The 20,628-nt window shown below is 36.3% G+C and overlaps 1 protein-coding gene across 4 annotated transcripts in view; it reads right to left on the reverse strand.

Annotated features, from left to right (window-relative positions):
• STXBP5 (syntaxin binding protein 5) overlaps window positions 1-20,628 on the reverse strand; it is a 150,668-nt gene that overhangs the window by 59,584 nt on the left and 70,456 nt on the right. For all 4 annotated transcript variants that reach the window (XM_014073881.2, XM_014073880.2, XM_087718318.1 and 1 more), the window contains exons 5-7: window positions 18,966-19,100; window positions 16,758-16,821; window positions 9,573-9,656 (exon numbers count right to left, since the gene is read on the reverse strand). In XM_014073881.2, coding sequence (XP_013929356.1) covers window positions 9,573-9,656; window positions 16,758-16,821; window positions 18,966-19,100 — 283 coding nt within the window. The remainder of the gene's footprint in view (window positions 1-9,572; window positions 9,657-16,757; window positions 16,822-18,965; window positions 19,101-20,628) is intronic.

Genomic DNA, 20,628 nt, shown 5'->3' on the forward strand with positions numbered 1-20,628 from the left:
CCTCTATTACTTTTGGTTCTCAAAACATCAGAAAACTTTAACACTAGTCTCCACATGCTGAGTATTCACTGCATGACAAAAGAGACACTAAGAAGATAAAAGTATCACAACACTAATTAGAAAAAAAAGAGAAATAAAAGTAATTTACCAGCAAAGTTTACCAATAATTTACCAGTAAAAATAATCTCTTTAGGGACATCTTTCACAAAAGAGAAAGAGAAGCAACCTTTTGAACAGGATGTTTTATTTTCTTGTGCAATCATTCTTTTTAAAATTCTGGAGAATTTATACAAACATTCTGTGATTTGACATGCAAACTTATTTTATGCTACAGATTACTAGCACTAGATTGTATTTGCAATAGGCCATCAATAACTGCTATTTATTATATAGTTGCAAACGGTTACTGATAGTTAACTATTTTTTCTACAATGATGTCTACCATGCATCTAATTAAAATGCTTACATTAGGGGCATGCTATTCTCCTTCTTTATTGTATAGTACAGACTTCAGTAGATAGTGCATGGCACAAGAGCCAGCTGAGGACAAAGAAAACAATTCACCCAACATATACTATCCACAACATGGCAATTTTGAAAAGGGAAAGAACTGAGAATTAATACAAAACGCATAGCAGTTCATTTGTCCAAAATTCTTTCCCATGAGAAATTCTTATTTATTTTAGAGGTGTGATTGAGTTTGAGAAAGAGGCAGTTTTGCTACAGCATGATGAAAAAGATTCTATTCTTCTTCTCCAAACTTCATTTATGAAAGGAAAGGATTACATATGCCGAATCAAAACAAGGACATGCAAAATACTTTGAAACAATTTTTTGAGTCCTCCAACAAATAAACAGTAATCTAAAAATAAGTATTAAAAAGTCAATCTCAAAGAATGCAATCATCTAATACAGCCAACAAAATCCTGGAGAACAAATCTCTTCAGAGAAACGAGGACAGGGCAGTAATAAACCATACAAATGTGGAAAGCAACTGCTTATAAAATCCATAATTCCTTTTTTTTAATTGTAGATGCTATTGGTATATTCTGACAAGCAAGCAGATCTTTGTTTGGTCACTAGAGTAATCAGAAATATTGTTTTAAAAAGTATTACACTTGAAAATAGGGATGATTAGAATTTGAAAGCATATATTTTGCTTCTCTTTTTAAAAGAAAAATTTGTAAAATTCAGTCATTTGGGGAGTAAACTGTTAATTTATTTTTCTATAGTGAATCCTGTATCTCTATTTCCTAGTAAAATCTGGTATTTTAAATGAAGAAAAATTACTCTGTTCTAATTTGAACTATTATTGCAAGAAGTGTGTAAGATTTAATGTCTCACTAGTTGCATAAGGAATGCTACAAACAATTCTTATTTTGGATTCCTTTAGAATATGCTATGTTGATATGTAAAATGCAAGCTTAAGGTAAGCACTTCCAACTTACAGTGCATAGACTAGTATTTTAAATTCAAGAATTTTCTGACCATTTTTAAGTTCTTCAATCATAGGACTTGATAAAATTTCTAAGGAAATTCAATATGTGTGGGTATGTCCTTTCTAATAAAGCTATAAATACCTAACCTAATTTACACTCACTAACCTTTGGATGTAGGGCATCCAGTCTTGGGGTACAGCAGAGGGCCACATTAGTGACCTCACACATCACAAATAGGCTTCTGCCTCCTGAATGGACTGAAGACCCGCCATATGATGTCCTAAAAAAGGAAAATATTTTCTCTCTTTTACAGAATACTCCCTTAAAATAGCCAATATGCTCCTTGCTTTGGACTAATAATGGTTACCAAGGCAGCATCTACTGTGAAATACCAGAAATTGGAATTCCTGTTTAAATATCATGCTGATTAAACAAGAAGAGAACAATTTACCATCTTAATACTTAGGTGGGATTTAATGTGGCTCCAAGAGGGAGTGTAACTGTTCTTACAGAAATGTTAAGAGTAGTCTTCTTTTAATATAAAAGAGTATAATACAGTTCCATGTATATATTTACATATACTATACATACATATTGGTACAAATATATTTAATTCAGGAAACACAAAAGTGATTCAGAGAGGGAAAGAAACACTGTGGCTAACATAAAGAAATCAACATTTGGGTGGTGCCAGCTTGGAGCAGTCCTTGTCTCTGAAGGATTGGGCTTCCAAAATCATTTGTTTCTTATAGGGATGGGGGAGATGGCAACAGCCAGAAAACTTTTTTTAAAACTGTCATCTATGCTTGTGGCTGAATTAAATGATTAATTTGTGTGACAGTAAATTGTGATCTCTCTGCTAATTGGCAGTTTAGTTGGAATCCAGTTTAAAAAGTTGGTTTTAAGTTTTAAAAGATTAAATGATTTGCTGCCAAGTTACCTAAAGGACTAACTTAATCTTATCAGATTGTTTATATCAGGGTGTCAAACTTGTGGCATGATGTTGTCATGTGACATATTCCAAATTTCTTCCCGGTCACTAAAACGGGGGTGGACGTGGCCAGCGTGTGATGCATCCAGCCCACGGGCCGTGAGTTTGACACCTCTGGTTTATACCTTCTCACCTGTTCTCATTTGAAACAAATCAGGGTGCTTGCTCTTTTTCCTCCATGCCTACAGAATCTCTGGAGTTCTTTAGTAATTGAAATTGACCAAGTCCCATCCCTATAGTCTTCAAGAAAACTCTCAAGACTCATACTGTTTTCTATTTCCTTTTTCTTGTGTAACAGAATGGGTTTGGAATACTTAGGGCTAAATGTTCATTTTTATGATTACCACCTTTAATGACATATTGCTATTAATTACTGGTAAAATTTCATCCCATGATCAACACTGGTAGGAGTTTATATCTTAAAACCCAACCTAAATATTTTAAACATATACTAGCCTTGCATATGCCTAAGAAAAAGATCACTATTTTTTCATAATATTGAAAATATTATGACATATGCAGTTAATTATAAAAATAACAACTTTTATTTCATAAAGAATCATAAATGTGGAGTGCCTCCCTTCCTTCCTCACATTTTCCTCATAAACTTTTTGTATGTTTCTGATGGTAGGAAAAGCCGTTACCTACAGCCAACTGAAGTCTGGGCTATCTAGAAGAAATTTAAGTGTCCTTGCAAAGAACCTTCCAAGTAACAGGGCAAAGCCCAAAAAATCTTATAGTTATAGTTCTGAAAGCAGACTTGCATATCACTGAAAAAGATGTTATTTTTATAAGTATCAAACCAATATATTTTAACAAACTTTATGACTTCCCTATCCTTTATCACCCACAGTATATCTGCTATATACGTTGCATAATTAATTACAGAAAAGGATTTCTGCTATCACCGCATTAATTAAATACTGTGTCCAGCAAATGTCCGCCTAACTAATTTAACTTACCTGAAATTTAAAAACAAAACATTAAGAAAGAAAAAGAGCTAGACAATCTAATTATATGCATACAAAATGCACTCTGAAATTAGAAATAAGCTAATGAGATAGCAAAATACGACAGTCAAAATGAAATATTACTAATTAAACTGATACAACAAAAGAAAGTTTTGTAGAAACTTTCAGCAATCAAAGAACTGATTCCCAAATGTAGAATGCCAAATTTGGATCTAATCAGATTTTTAAGTTATAGATATCACAACTATAAACGCACATACACAATCACAAGTTAAAATAACTATATTATATTCCATATAATTACTTTTTTTTAAAGATTAAAGCCTTGTTAATGTCTATATACAATCCATGTCATTTGAGCATAAATGATCCTCAAAATGTTTTAGGCAACAATCCTATAGAGAATATGAATGGTTTTTGCTTTAGGGGACAAATATTCTATAAAGTTAGTTGTGGAAACCACAGAAGAATTAGATTGCTATTGATGAACAGTACAAGAATTCACTAAATCATTTCTAATAGGGTCATCCAGCCAGTTTTAAAACATCAAATGAGAGGTAGCTGGATAATGTTTTAGGAAAACTGTTTAATGGCGCTTGTCATTAAGAACATTTTACTGATAATTGGTCTCAATCTCCTTTAATTAATACCCATTAATCTTGTTGTCCTTTAAGTTTCAATGGAGAACAATACACCCTTCTGCGACATGATAGACTTTGGATATTTCTCTGCTTTCATATTTCCTCTTAAATTTCTATTTGTAAGCTAAAAAATTACCATTATTCATAAGGCTTGATTTTCAGAGGCCTCCTAATTCTGGTACATATCCTGTGAACTCAGTGGAGCATCTCTGTACTGCCCAAAATGGCATAAAATATAGTCATACCTCGGCACTTGATGCATCAAAACTCGTCGAATTCAGTATTCAACGTGTTTTGAAGCAGAAATCTTGTCCTGACACTTGTATTTCTCCTGGCATACAAAAAAAAAAGAACTTGCTGATGTTGGCTGCCTTGTGACTCGCTATTTCTTGTGGCCAAAATAGCAGGTCACATGGTTTTCTCGGTACCCAAGTTTTAGTATTCAGCACGTCTTCCAGAAATAATTACTGATGAGGATCAAGGTACCACTGTACTCTAAATGTGGTTTAATCAATAGAGTACACAGGTAATTACTAACTCTTGATCTGGATGTAATTTGCCTGTATTAGTTACTACATCACACAGATTGTTTACATGTACGCCCATTCTTCAGTTAGTGATTATTAGCAAATACTACGGTAATAAAAAAATCATTTTGTGATCAATGCATGCAATTACCACTAAATTTCATGCACCTGACAACAATGCATGATGGAGGGAAAGTAATACTGGAGTTACTAGCTGAACAAGAGAACTTTATCTGAATGAGATGGCAACGACCAGTAATCTTTGTAACATCTCTCTCTCTCTCTCTCTCTCTCTCTCTCTCTCTCTCTCTCTCTCTCTCTCTCTCTCTCTCTCTCTCTCTCTCTGTGTGTGTGTGTGTGTGTGATGTGTTAATTTAGTGACCATTTTGCTGAAGAGAACTTGGTCACTAAATGAGAAGTGGGTGTAACTAGTGCTATACAAATATTTCTAGATTCTTATCATATGCACTACCTCAAGCCAGGTATTTAAAAATGTTGAATAGCATTGGAATAAGAATGGAAATTTCAAGGATTCCACTCAACATTCCCCCCACAATGATCAAAACCACTCATGATAATACTTTGGATATAGTTATTTAATCAGCTGCAAATATCCCCAAATTAACATAAATGTTTGTGCGGGTAAGATTATCACTCCTGTTGTCAAGAAAAACCAAGCATTTAATAGTGAGTGCCATACCATGTGCATGAATCATATAAGTAGCAAGAAAATAGGGGCAGTCAGGCATATCACAGGTTATGTAGACAGTAAACACAGGGTCAATCAAAATGGACTCAAATGTCTATATACCAATGCACAGAGTATGAGGAACAAACAGGGTAAATTAGAAATTCAAGTAAATGTGGGCAGATACGATATTGTTGCCATTACAGAAACTTAGTGGGATGAAACCCACAAATGGAACATACAGCTAGAAGGATTTAAATTATTTAAAGAAATAGACCAAATAAAAGAGGAGGTGGAGTTGCATTAAATATAAGAAATAAGTACATCTCTACAGAAATAGAGCACAACAATGATGAGAACTATCTTGAATGCATTTGGATCAATATTAAAGTTGGGGAGGGGGGCGGGAAATGACATTGCCATAGGTCTTTACTATAGGCCATCCAACCAAGCAGAGAAAGTAGATGAACTTTTTACTAGTCAGCTAACTAAGGTATATAGGAAGCACACCACAATAGTAATGGGAAATTTTAATTACCCTGACATCAACTGGGAAACAAACTCTGCACCAAGTGGAAGATCCAACAAGTTCCTAACGAACCTAGCAGACAACTTTGTTTCCCAAAAAGTAGAGAAGGGAACAAGGGGATCAGCCATATTGGACTTAATTCTCACTAACAGAGAGGAAATGATAGAAGGTGTTGAAGCCATAGGAACCCTGGGGACAAGTGACCATGCAATATTGGAATTCAACATTATGCAAACACAAGTAGTAGAAAAAGTCAAACTAGAGTCTTGGACTTTAAGAGAGCTAATTTCAATAAACTTAGAGAGATCGTGGAAAGAATTTCATGGATGAGAATCCTCAAGGGGAAAACAACTCAAGAAGCTTGGGAAATTTTGAAAAATGAGATTACAAAAGCCAAGTCTAGCACAACACCAATGAAGAAGAAAAATAACAGCTCCCAAAAGAAACCAGCATGGCTGCATAAAGAACTCTCTGATAAATTAAAAGACAAATAAGATAAGTATAAAAAGTGGAAAGAGGGGGTCATAACTATGGCAGAATATCAGCAAACAGCCTGAGCCTATAAAGATGAAATAAGGAAAGCTAAGGCTCACAAAGAAGAAAGGCTTGCCACAAAAATAAAAAATAACAAAAAAAGCTTCTTCCAACACGTTAAAAACAAGAAAAAAGTTAAGGAAACAATTGGTCCATTGCTGGGAGAAAGTGGCATGAAGGTGACAAGCAACAGGGAGAAAGCATAACTATTTAACTCATTTTCTGCATCTGTCTTTACACAAAGGGATAAAACAGTCCAACCTATCAAAAACAGCACCACAAAAATCAGATTAGGAACACAAATTGAAATAGGGAAGAAAATGGTAAGTGAGCACCTGTCTACCCTAGATGAGTTCAAATCACCAGGACCAGATGGATTATACCCCAGGGTTCTGAAGGAACTGGCAGATGAGACCTCAGAACTACTGAACTATATCTTTCGGAGATCCTGGAGCACCAGGGAACTGCCTGAGGACTGGAAAAGAATTGATGTGGTTCCCATCTTCAAAAAAGGGAAAAAAAACAAATCCAGGAAACTATAGACCTATCAGCCTGACCTCAATACCAGGAAAGATTCTGGAAAAGATAATCAAGCAACGAATTAGCGAACACCTAGAGGTAAACAAAGTAATAGCCAAAAGCCAACATGGGTTTGTCAAAAACAGATGATGCCAGACTAATCTTATTGCATTCTTTGACAAAATGACATTAGTGGACCAGAGGAATGCTGTCAATATAGTTTACCTGGACTTCAGTAAGGCAGATAAGGTAGACCATAACCTACTACTAGATAAAGTAGAAGAATGTGGGTTAGACAGCATCACCACCAGATGGATTCATAACTGGCTAACCAACAGCACTCAATGTGTAGTCCTCAATGGAACTGCATCTACATGGAGGAAAGTATGCAGTGGAGTACCCCAAGGCTCTGTTTTAGGCCCAGTATTCTTCAACATCTTCATCAATGATTTGGATGAGGAAATAAATGGGGAACTCATCAAGTTTGCAGATGACACCAAGCTGGCAGGAATAGCCAACTCTCCAGAAGACAGGCTTAAGATACAGAAGGATCTTGACAAATTTGAACATTGGGCACCATCTAATCAAATGAAATTCAATGGTGAAAAGAGTAAGGTTCTACATTTAGGCAACAAAAACGAAATGCACAGGTACAGTATAGGTGGTACCTTGCTCAATAGTAGTAACTGTGAGAGGGATCTTGGAGTCCTAGTGGACAACCATTTAAATATGAGCCAGCCGTGTGCAGCAGCTGCCAAAAAAGCCAACACAGTTCTAGGCTACATAAACAGAGGGATAGAATCAAGATCACGTGAAGTGTTAATACCACTTTTTAATGCTTTAGTAAGGCCACACTTGGAATACTGCATTCAGTTTTGGTCGCCATGATGTAGAAAAGATGTGGAGACTCTAGAAAGAGTGCAGAGAAGAGTAACAAAGATGATTATGGGACTGGAGACTAAAACATATAAAGAACGGTTGCAGGAACTGGGTATGTCTAGTTTAATGAAAAGAAGGACTAGGGGAGACATGATAGCAGTGTTCCAATATCTCAGGGGTTGCCACAAAGAAGAGAGTGTCAAACTATTCTCCAAGGCACCTGAGAGTAGAATAAGAAGCAATGGGTGGAGACTAATCAAGGAGAGAAGCAACTTAGAACTGAGGAGAAATTTCCTGACAGTTAGAACAATTAATCAGTAGAACAGCTTGCCTCCAGAAGTTGTGAATGCCCCAACACTGGAAGTTTTTAAGAAGATGTTAGATAGCCATTTGTCGGTATAGGGTTTCCTGCCTAGGCAGAGGATTGGACTAGAAGATCTCCAAGGTCCCTTTCAACTATTGTATTTGTATTAGTATTATTTGTATTAGTATTATTAGTATTTGTAGTATTTGTATTGTATTGTATTGTATTGTATTGTATTGTATTGTATTGTATTGTATTGTATTGTATTGTATTGTAGTACCGTCTAGTCCATATTTTTCCACCTTGTCCACAAGGCTATTATGAATCTCCTGATCAAATGCTTTACTGAGATCAAGGCATACAACATCAACAGCTTTCCTTTGCTCTATTTAAGTTTGAGTTATTGAACTTCATGGCCAAATATGAGCATTTCCACCACTTGCCATATAATGAGAGAACCTGTACATGCAGTGTCTTAGCTACTCAACATATTTCTTATACATTGTTCAAATCTCAATTATATGCCCCATTAAGTTTAAATACTTACTATCCTTATTGAAAAGAACAGCCAACTGCAATCCAAACTACAATCATATTTCTTCTTTGGCTCAAATATGCACATTGTATTCAAAACTGCTAAATTTATAACTAAATCAGGGTTCCTATGAACCTGAAATATTTAACAGATTGGTGTTCCCTTTAAGGGAGATTCATCTATCTGATTACTAATTCCTTGTGTTACTAAATGGATATTTTATCATTGTACCGCCTTCTATCTATTTCATTCTGAAAGCAAATTATGTATTATATTTTATTTTGCTCATAATGTTGCAAGACTAATCAGTCAGTAAACTACTTCTACTACGTAACTAGCTTTTTCTGTCATAAAAAAGAGAGAAAATTATCTGACAAAGCAACACTGTTAAAAGCTCACTTATTCTGGTTTAGTAACTAGTTTCTTGTCTCTATAGATATTAAACTGATTGATCCCTGATTCTTTAGCTACTTTTTTCTCCTTTCTTTAAAAGTTGCAATTTTTATTATTCCCCAGTTTTTTGGCACCTTTCAAAGATTGCAATAAGAAATGTTAAAATAACTTCTGCAAGTTTTAAGACACTCATTTTCCTTATTAATGCTCTCCACAAAATCCTACATAACAGGAAAAAATAGGTCTAATAGTTCTGACCCTCCCACTTGGAGGGCAAACCCAAATTATTCATTGAGTCCATATGAGGTATCCCAATAATCTCATAATCCAAGTATACAAGGGAGGCTAAAACATATAATCTACTCTGTCCTTTATATATGAGATAGACTTTTAGGTACTACAACACTTAAAGCCATTTTAATAACCTTTAAATTCCTATGTCAATCAATAAATTGAATATTTTCCTGCTTTATTTAGATAACTGTATCTAGATTCTTCCCCCAAAAATATAAGTAACAATGATGAGTAAACATTTACTAAATAATAATTCTTCTGCAAAACTCCAATACAGTCAAGAAAATTACAGTATGACTCAAAACATGCCAGACTTATTTTTTTTTACCTCATCATGTGTGTATCTGTATTCCGCCTTCTTGCATTTGAGATCCCATAATGCCACTGTTCCTGATTCAAAACCAATCAACAGCTGTAATAAATTACAAGTTATATTAATGTCATTCTAGTACATAATAATCAGTGCAACTTTATGGCTCACCAAATTACAATTCACTACTTTAATCACATTTGCATGTTAGATAAATTAATATTTCAATAAGTATTGTAGACAAATGATAATTGAGATATCATTCGTTTGAAACATCCAATAATTGGATATTCTGAGACATATAAATATTCTATAAATGTAGTCCTCAACTTACAACAGTTTGCTTAGTCACCATTCAGTTACAACGGCATTGAAAAAAAATGACATATGACCATTTTTCACACTTATGATCATTGCAGCATCCCCATAGTCACATGATTTACATTCAAATGCTTGACAACTAATTCACATTTTGATGGTTGCAATGTCCAAGGATCATGCAATCATCTTTTGCAACCTTCTGACAAGCAGGTTTCTCAATGGAAAAACCAGATTCACTTAACAATTGGGTTACTAATTTAACAAGTGCAGTGATTCAGTTAACAAATGTGGCAAGAAAAGTCATAAAATGGGGAAAACCCACTTAACAAATTTCTCATATAGCAACAATTTTGGGTTCAATTGTGCTTGTAAGTAGAGGACTACGTGAATTTTATTTATTTAGTTTATGGCAAATACATGGACTCATAGTGGTTCAAATGTTAATGTTCAGTCCACCCAGCCATTCAAGGACAGGGTGGTCTATGTTGAAAAAAAATCAGACACTGGGCTGGTGTAAGCTCTTGATGGACATTCGGACACAATGTGATGGCTATTTTGTCGAGGAGCACCACAGTCACACTGAGGGATAGAGACAACACCCCATTTAATGGGGTCCTGGCAAAAACCATGTTGGGTATGGATCCTGTTCAGAATTGACCAATGCTGGGGAAGAAGGTTGAAACTGGTACCTTTTGTGTAGTCATCTATGTAACTGCCTGTATCTGGGTGTATTGATGTCAAAGTTGTTAGACAGCTGTTGAGTGAGTGCCAGAGAGGGCTTCCTGAATTTAAGCCTGCCAATTGATAGCTGAGGAAGATCAGTGTGCGCACAAAGAAGGGGGTTTCTCAAAATTTTAGTGTACTCCTTCACTAAGGCTTTCTGCCTTCATAGAGCTGGTGATGTATGTGGCTCAAGATGGGAAGCCAGCAAGTAGGAGTAGATGTTATGCACTTATGATCCTCATTGTATCATTTAGTCCAGGGTTCTGCAACCTCAAAAACTCAAAAAGCCTTTTGGACCCGTTTCCCACAAAAAACACCAGGAACCACAAAACCTGAGTGGGCGTGGCCAACTTGATGTCACTCACTCCCACCCAGTCACATGACCACCCTATACACGCCCTATAAAGGCCTATGAAGCGGTATATAAGTCTACTGCTATTACCCAATTGGTCATTAAGACAGAGAACCGGTTGTTAAAAAACACCCAGAATCACAAAACCCTTTTGACATCTCTCTCCCTCTTTCTCTTTCTCTCTCTCTCTCCTCGTCCCCCCCTCTATATATCTCTCTTTCTCTCCCTCTGCTCTCTGTATCTCTCCGTGTGCGTACCTCTCTCCCCTCCCCCTCTTTCCCCTATGTATCTCTCTCCCCCCCTTCCACCGTCTCAATGTATCTCTATGTCCCCCTCTCTCCTTCTATGTGTGTCTCTATGTTCATGTGCGCATGATTCTTTTGTGCATCTGCAGAAGCGTCCGTGTGGATGGACTGAGCCTCCCGCCACTACTGGTTCTCCCGAACTGGGAGCAACCCCCTTCTGATCTCCCCGCTATCTGTATCTCTCTCTCTCCCACTCTCCCCTTTCTCTCTGTGTCTCTCTATGTCTCTCTCTGTCCGGCTATGATTACGAGAGGAAAAGGATGGGGAGGGTCACCCACTCTTTCCTCAGCCATCCCAGATTTCCAAAAAGTTGTCAAAAAAAAGGAAAGAAAAGGAGTAGCAAAGAGCCCCAAGGAGAGCTCACCTTGCCCCAGCCTCAGCTTTCAGAGAGAGAGAGGGAGGGAGGGAGATACAGAGGCACATACACACACAGACTATATATATAACTATATAACTATAACTATAACTATAACTATAACTATAACAACTATAACTATAACTATAACTATAACTATAACTATAACTATAACTATAACTATAACTATAACTATAACTATAACTATATATATATATATATATATATATATATATATATATATATATATATATATATATGTATCAGTTAGACTTATATACTTATATACCGCTTCATAGGGCTTTCAGCCCTCTCTAAGCGGTTTACAGAGTCAGCATATTGCCCCCAACAACAATCCGGGTCCTCATTTTACCCAACTTAGAACTGAGGAGAAATTTCCTGACAGTTAGAACAATTAATCAGTAGAACAACTTGCCTCCAGAAGTTGTGAATGCCCCAACACTGGAAGTCTTTAAGATGATGTTGGATAGCCATTTGTCTGAAACGATATAGGGTTTCCTGCCTAGGCAGGGGGTTGGACTAGAAGATCTCCAAGGTCCCTTCCAATTCTGCTATTGTATTGTATTATTGTAAATTCATTCTTACATGGTCTTTGGTCCTTTCCCTTCTCAAAAAACCTTCCAAGGACAATTTTTTTCTGGCCTCCTTTTGGGGGAAGGCTGTTGAAAAGAGTACAACTACAGAGGGCCCTGAATAAATGGATTATCCTGAGTAATTCCAATTTGCTTTCAGAGCAGGATATAACACTGAGACAGCACCAAATACATTTTTAGATAACTTCAGATTGGTCTGGGATGGTAGTTATGCAGGGGTGAAATTCAGCATGTTCTGACAGATTCTGGAGAACTGGTAGTGGAAATTTTGAGTAGTTCGGAGAACCGGCAAATACCGCCTCTGGCTGGCCCCAGAATGGGGAGGGAATGGAGATTTTGCAATATCCTTCCCCTAGGAGTGGGGAGGGAATGGGGATTTTGTAGTATCCTTCCCCTGCCACGCCCACCAAGCCACACCCACAGAACTGGTAGTAAAAAAATTGAATTTCACCACTGTAGTCATGTATACATCCTAGCCCTTATTAAGCTGTTTTGATGTCATCAATCATGGCAACTTTTTGAAGTGCTTCAAGGTTTAGGAGTGAGTGCTTTGTTAGCAAATATGCCAATACTTCTACAATTTCTTGAACTTAATGGAGGATACAAAAATGGTGTTCAGATTTTGAAGACTATTTTAAGAATATACCATATGACTTAAGAAACTCTCTACATAACAATGATTCAGCAGAAAATATGTCAGTGTCTGTTTTATCTTCCTTCCTTCTTTTTTTAGATCTAATCCATCTCCCCATGACATAATAATTTTAGTTTTATCTAAGTCAGTTTCTAAAATGTGAACTGAATCATTATCTTCCCACCATTTTTTTTAAAAAATGCTAGGAAAAATCCCCCAGCACTATATTACTTTTTCCCCCATGCAGTTATTTAGCTCTTTTGTAACTTATGGTAGGTAACATTTTCTCTTTTTGCAAACTATGGGGACAAAAACTGAAACTCAGTACAACTTGTATAACTGCCTTTTCAGTTAATATGGAAGGATGTAAGTAAATAGGTAGAGAGACAGACAAACTGATATCTACATATAGAGAGAGATACTAAACCTACTGCACTGATTTATGTGGCATGCTTATTTCTTTATTGCCTCAAGTGGAAGCTGAGCTGAAAAATACTAGAAACTGATTTGGAAAAATAAATTATTCCTCTGTACTTTTCTGCATTCTCTTTTTCTTCTTTTAGAAAGTAAATCAACCTACAATTTTGTATCTGATTCAAAATGTACAATATAGTGCTAAATTACTCACTTCTAAAGTAAGCAAACAAACATGACAAGGAAAAAGATTTCAAATACAATAATTCATTTAAGAAAAACTAAATATAAAAGAAAGCTGCATTTCCCTCCATTCATCTCATAACAATGGTGCCTGGGTTCTTCAATCTTACCTAGAAGCAAACATTTCATCAGGCTACATTATCTGGAGATGATGCAGTTAGTAGTTCCCCAAAGGATGGTCCTGTTTTGTCCCTAGTTTATCTCCATTTGACTGGGAAAGGAGAAGCCTTTGCCGATTAGCTGCAAAGGCTGTTATTGCATATGACCAAAGAAAAGTATATACGTTTAGTTTTAGATAGAATGGTTTTTTGCTAGTACTTCAAATCAGCTTCAGTATTTCCACTGATAGATTTTAGTATGTACTACATTTTTATTGAGATAAATAAATAAATATGGATTAATTTAATGTGGTTTCTTCTCTTCCCCACATGTAATAGGATTTCAGAAATAAACAGTTTTTTTTAAATTATTCTAAGAATATTTTAAAAAATTCAAAGAGGACCATGATGAAGTTTAAAAAAAAACTACTTATGAAGAGCACAGAAAAGCTTAGACATGTTCCTTGGACTAACCAATATCATTTTGGAATTTGAGGTACTCAATCTGATGTTCTTGCTTCTCAAAATGGTTTAATGGCATTGCATGAGTTGGTCATAAATACATAGAAGATCAATTTTTAAAATCTAAAATCAGATATTGGTTTGGTTTGGTTTATTGGATTTATATGCCGCCCTTCTCCCAAGGACAACATTAAAAAAACACATATTACAAAAGTTAAAAATTAAATAGAATATCCAAAACAAACCCAATTAAGATTAACAATAACATTTTTAAAAAATCAATTAAAATTAACAATAATCAATAATTTATATTGTTTTGTTCAGGCCAGGCTGGCTTGCTGGAAAAGCCAACTTTTTAGGGTGCGTCGGAAGGACCCGAGGTCGGGGTTATACGAAGCTCCGGGGGCAGCTCATTCCAGAGGGAAGGCGCTCCCACAGAGAAGGCTCTCCCCCTGGGGGTCGCTAGCTGACACTGTCTGGCCGACGGCATCCTGAGGAGGCGAAATCTGTTGGATCACACTGGACGGTGGGAGGCTACTGGTGGCAGTAGGTGGTCTCGCAGGTACCCTGGGCCTAAGCCATGGAGCGCTTTAAAGGTAATAATTAGTACCTTGAATCGCACCCGGAAGACAACCGGCAACCAGTGCAGGCTGCCTAAAAGGGGTGCAACATGGGAGTACCTAGGTGCCACCATGATAACCCGCACAGCCGCATTCTGGACCAGTTGAAGCCTCTGGGTGCTCTTCAAGGGCAGCCCCATGTAGAGAGCGTTACAGTAATCCGGTGCTCCGGAGGCCCCACCTGAAAGCCCGCGCTCACCTGTATTTGAGCTCTTTGGTGCTTCCATGCATGGAGTGTACAGTGCCTGTGTGATGCTCCACCGAGCAGCTGGAGTGTCACAGAGGCTTCGTGGAGGTAAGGATGCATGCGCACGCACGTGCTTGCTGCGTGCATGTGCATGCATGCATGTGGGAGACGCCAGGCCCCATTGCACCGTACTGGTTGCAACGGGATCCAGAACCCACCACTGTTAGAAAAATATCCATTGTTGTACTTTCAGAGTATATCAAGCAAACTGATAAATTATTTAAAATATTTTAAATGTGAAGCATAACCTATGCTTCACCTAGATTTTATTCATCCCAATTATGGCTATTATATGATGAAATGGATTACTTTTCTTGACCTTCAGTCTTATCATTGGCATGCATTATTTACATTACTTTAGAAAGAATCTGCATTATCTAAAACAGAATGGGAGTATATTCAAGTAAAACATGCTGATTTTACAATTTGATCTAAATGCCTTAGCAATATCAGAAACTGATTATTAACAATTATTATTATTAAACTATATTTTGGAATATTCTAAATAGTGTTTTAGTAGATAAAGAATGTTGTCAAGGTAGATGCTTTTTATTTACAAACTTTGAAATAAAGTACTGAAAACCCCTATCAGTATCAATAGTTAAATGTTTTAAAGACATTCTTTAGAAGAGACTAATTCAACAACATGCTGAAAAATCTGATCTCTGTGGTTATTGAGAGTGAATGACTTGAGGGTACACAACAACAGATTTTCTCACCAGTTCACCCAAGAATTTTATAAAGGTTGGCTGTCAATTTCACTATGTTCAAAGTAGGCAATGGTTGGTGAGAGGTGGGACCATTTATGTACATACCATCAATTTAATCCACTGTTGCCCAATTTTCATTATTTAATTTCATTACTTTGTAAATATAGTTTGGAAAAGAGCAAGATATTTATATCATATCAATGTTCATTGATTCATTTGAATTTATCATTTTATGAATATCCATGGATTTATAGTCTGTGTGATCCAGAATGTAATACAGGTAGTCGTCAATTTCTAATCATAATTGAGCCCAAAATTTATGTTGTTAAGTGAGAAATTTGTTAAGTGGGTTTTGCCACATTTTATGTTAAGTGAATCACTGTAATTGTTAAATTAGCAACACGGTTGTTAAATGAATCTGGTTTCCCGTTGACTTTGCATGTCAGAAGATTGCAGAAAGTGATCACATGACCCTAGGACACTGCAACCATCATAAATGTGAGTCAGCTGTCAAGCATCCAAATGTAAATTACGTGACCACGGGGATGCTGCAATGATTCTAATTGTGAAAAATGGTCATAAGTCACTTTTCTCAGTGCTGTTGTAACTTCAAACGGTCATTAAGTAAACTGTTGCAAGTTGAGGTCTACCTGTACGGTGTTTCATAACTACAGTAGTTATATGCATTACAGCATGTTTTTGTTTTCTTGTGTTTTTGCTATATGCTATATTTGGATTTTTTGATGTATTAAAGTAATAAAAATAATTTAATGTTTTAAAAATTAACCACGTTTTGGTAATTGCTTGCAATAATACAAACACATTCTAAAGTAAACATATGAGCATTTACTAAAGTTTTCATTTATTTGTTTTAGAAGCATAACATGTCAAAATTATAATTATGAATAGTCAGTAGACAAGCTTTTAAATAGCCATTGGGGATATAATTGCAAAAAATACATTGTTCTAATGCTTGATATATGTAAAGTGATTCCTGGGCCACCCAATAAAGCACATGTCATACTTTAGTGCTAAAGCACAATCTTCTTCAATATAATTTAGGTTTGGTTTAATGTTTTTGGTTTAGTGTTTTTTTTAAACATACCTTGCCTTCATCCATTGGATTGTCACTAATATGTACAACAGGTCCTGGATGAGACTTGGATGACCTAAAAATGTAAACAATATTTTTAAGAAGCAAAAATAGATATATAGAATATTACATCATTTATAGTGTAAACTCCAATGTCATTATTAAACAGGCTGACTTTTCATTCATGAGCCCAAGTCAAAGTGCTAGTCATATCTTAGAGTCCTAAAGAAGGAACAGGCAACTTTTCCCCATCCTGGGGTGGTCATGGGGCACTAATTCTTTCCACTCTGTTGGAGACCATGGCCACCACTCTGCTGCCGCTGCTACCCATTTGCTAGCTCCCAGCTGCATTCCATCCACTCACCTATAAGACCGCGCTTTGACTCAGGTGGCAGTGGATAGCCCATCATGCAATGACGCCACCACTTCCTCAGGCCGCTCCAGGCAAGGGGAGAGCACAGCGACTGTGCAAAGCCGGACTCAACTCAGCATCTTCTCCTACACTCTACAGTTCCTTATTTACATTTGATTTCTAATTTCTGATTGAACCTACATGGGCTGGACAGGGCCGGATGTGGCCGGGGGGCATAAAATGCCCAGGTCTGCTCTAAGTAGTATTTTTTTTTAATCTGCCCAAGTGCTTACAGCTATTATATTTTCACTTGGTTGAATATTTTAAATCCTTTGATCTGGTCAATTTTTATTTATTTTATTTTTTATTTATTTATCTATTAAATTTATTGCTGCTCATCTTGTATTGAAACAACTCTGGGTGGCGTATGTTGTTCAACTGAACTACAGATTTGCAATCAATGTTATATTGCTTTCAAGTCCAGTGCCCTAAATAAAAGTGTGGTTTATACAAATAAATAAAATTTAAAAAGCTTAAATGAAAAGAAACATAAGAAAAAGAAATATATGAACAAATAACTTTCCTCTTCATCACAAGTATAGCATGTTTTAGTAACTTATCACCTTCTCTCTTTTTCCCATATCTCATATCTTATCTATAAACAAATCCTTAAAATCTTGTCATTCAATCCTGTTCAGCAAAACTCTATTAAACATCATCGCAGATTAACATATCTATTTTAACCTTGATTAAATAAACCAAATCATATTCTTTCCTTTTAATAATTTTGATCTTTAGTCCCTTCAAATACATAGTCCTAGCAAAGTGGTCATTGAGCTAGATTTCACACATTCGACACGCCTTGTTTCATGGTCATTAAGCAGACAAAATCTGAGGTAAAGCATGCAGGAATATCTCAGAAGGTGGACAAAATCTCTAGGAGGCCCAGCACAGGCCACAAAGTCCACTGGCACATAAAAACCTTAACCAGCTGTAAGAATCACCAGTACATGGAAACCTGTTGCATGCAGGTCTACTTGCCAGCTCTACATTCTGCTGTGATCATTGGCTCCAATTTTAACAGTGGAGCCTTTTAAAAGAAAATTTAAAAAGTATAGATAAGAAAATGAAAATAAGGAAGAAATGAACTCGTTTTCATTTTCTTTCTTTTCTATACTTTGCATATTTTCTTTTGTAGGTTTGTATTAGTTTTTAATTGTAATTTTTTAAAATTTCCACTTAAAAGAGCATAACCTTAAAATTATTTAACAGCCACTTATTCAATAAATAAATGTAACTACTTTTTTCATTATTTACTAACTTTTTATTAGCAGATATTTTCTGCATCCCTGTTATGAGGATGAGGTGGGTAAATCAGGTGAACATGCTGGAAATTTGGACAGAAGCATTATGCCGAATATGGATCTCCACATTATTCAAAATCCCACTTTTCTATATAGCCCACTTTCCTATTATGTATCTCATTCAATATTTAGTCACCTTTTTTACAGGTAAAATGAAATGTTGCTGGGACTACTAGAAGAGAACAGTTTATATTCATGGGTCTATAATTAATTATAAATGAGTAAAGGAATAGAGTACAGTTTTATGCATATATCCACTTAAAATAATATTGGAATAGTTGTTATTTTAGCAACAATATTTTCTCAGAATAGAATATTATTATTATTATTATTATTATTATTATTATTATTATTATTATTATTTTATGCAATGCCTATACCTCCTGGACAGCAATAGTCAAAGCATCAAAGCACAGGAAAAATTAAAAGTATAATTAAATTATTTGTATTTTTTAAAGAACAGGGTCCAAATGGACTATATCCATTTTTTTCACCCATACTCACAGTTCAATGGCTTTATTCCACATGATGACGTAGCCTGAGAGAGTGAAAGACTCCACATTGACAATGTGTATATTTCCTCTTTCGGTACCCACATACAACCATTTACTCTGGAAAGGGATATGGCAAAATGTTATCCTGAAAGAGAACGTATTAAAAATAGTAAGTTCTAAATACTAAAAATTGACAGTAGAATAAAATGAATGCATAGTTTGAAAATTAAATAAATGCAGACACAAAATTATCAAAAGCACATGCAGTTAATTCAACATTATCCAAACTGCTTTTTTAAGCTAAGCACAAATTTTCAACTTTATCAACAATATTATTTTCTAAATGTGCCTCTATTAAAAAATACAAACAAAATAGAACTCCTTTTACTTCTTAACTAGTATACTTTTTTGATATGTATTCTTTGATATGTAAAGATGTCAAAAAATTTCTATGATCAACAAAATGTAATTATATTCCTAAAACATTTTGGAAAATTGAACACTGTATGGCTTTTTCTTCAAATTTGTCACAAATATTTGGGACAAATTGCTACATATCAAATGTGTAAATTGGTTACTAAAATGTTCTCCTCATTAAAATGAAATCCAATAGAAAAAAATGCAAGCAATCTACCAAAATATTTATGTCTACTATATTCAAACATAAAAATTGAATCACATTTCTTCCCAGAATACTTCTTTATGAGGTTTGCATTTTTAAGTCAATATTTTTAATCTATAAAAAGGGCGTTGGTACTTACCTAATACGCCTCTTCTCATAGTGGGGGGAGGAGTATCCAGAATGGGTTGACCTTATCCTCTCGTGATTAGATTGAGTCAGATAAGCTCTTTGGGCAACGCCCCCTGGCACCAGGAATCCCCAGTTTTAATGATGAAGAGCTCTATCAGACTCGTTGCATCATTCACTCCAGACTCTTGATTCAGTTTTTAGCTTTTATTGTCTTCAACATCAATATTTATATAACTACATAAACAATGAACATAACACTTAGTTGTACAAACATAGTCAGGGAGGGACTGGATACTCCTCCCCCCACTATGAGAAGAGGTGTATCAGGTAAGTACCAACGCCCTTTCTCCATAGTGAGGGGGGAGGAGTATCCAGAATGGGACGTACCAAAGCCTGCACGTCCCTAGGGAGGGAGACCCCTGAGGCCCCGTGTCCCCCACTCAGGCCTGTTGAGGTGTGGGGCCCACCCTGTGAACCGCCTGCAACACCCTGCGGCCGAACGAGGCTTCTGCCGAGGCAAAGGAGTCCAACTTATAGTTCCTAACATAGGGAGAGGGGGAAGCCCACATGGCTGCCCTGCAGATTTCGGCCAGGGATGCTTGTGTGGCCCAGGCCATGGATGTGGCTGCACAACGCGTGGAGTGGGCTGTGATATGATTTGGTGTCTGTAAACCCTGCGATTGGTACGCAGTGGCAATGCAGGTTTGCAACCACCTGCCAATAGTGATGGAAGTTACCTTGTTACCCAGGGATCCTGGTTGGAAGGAGACAAACAGGGCTTCGGATTTCCTGTTTGGCCTGGTTCTCCTGAGGTAAATCCTCAGAGCCCTCCTTACGTCCAGAGTGTGCCACTTTCTCTCCAACAGGTGAGAAGGGTCCGGACAGAAGTTGGGCAAAATCAGTTCCTGGGCTCGATGGAAGC

This window comes from Thamnophis sirtalis, unplaced genomic scaffold (assembly GCF_051295495.1).
Source record: "Thamnophis sirtalis isolate CommonGarterSnake01/CBP01778 unplaced genomic scaffold, rThaSir2_p1.2 scaffold_6, whole genome shotgun sequence".
NCBI classification, from domain to species: Eukaryota; Metazoa; Chordata; class Lepidosauria; order Squamata; family Natricidae; genus Thamnophis; species Thamnophis sirtalis.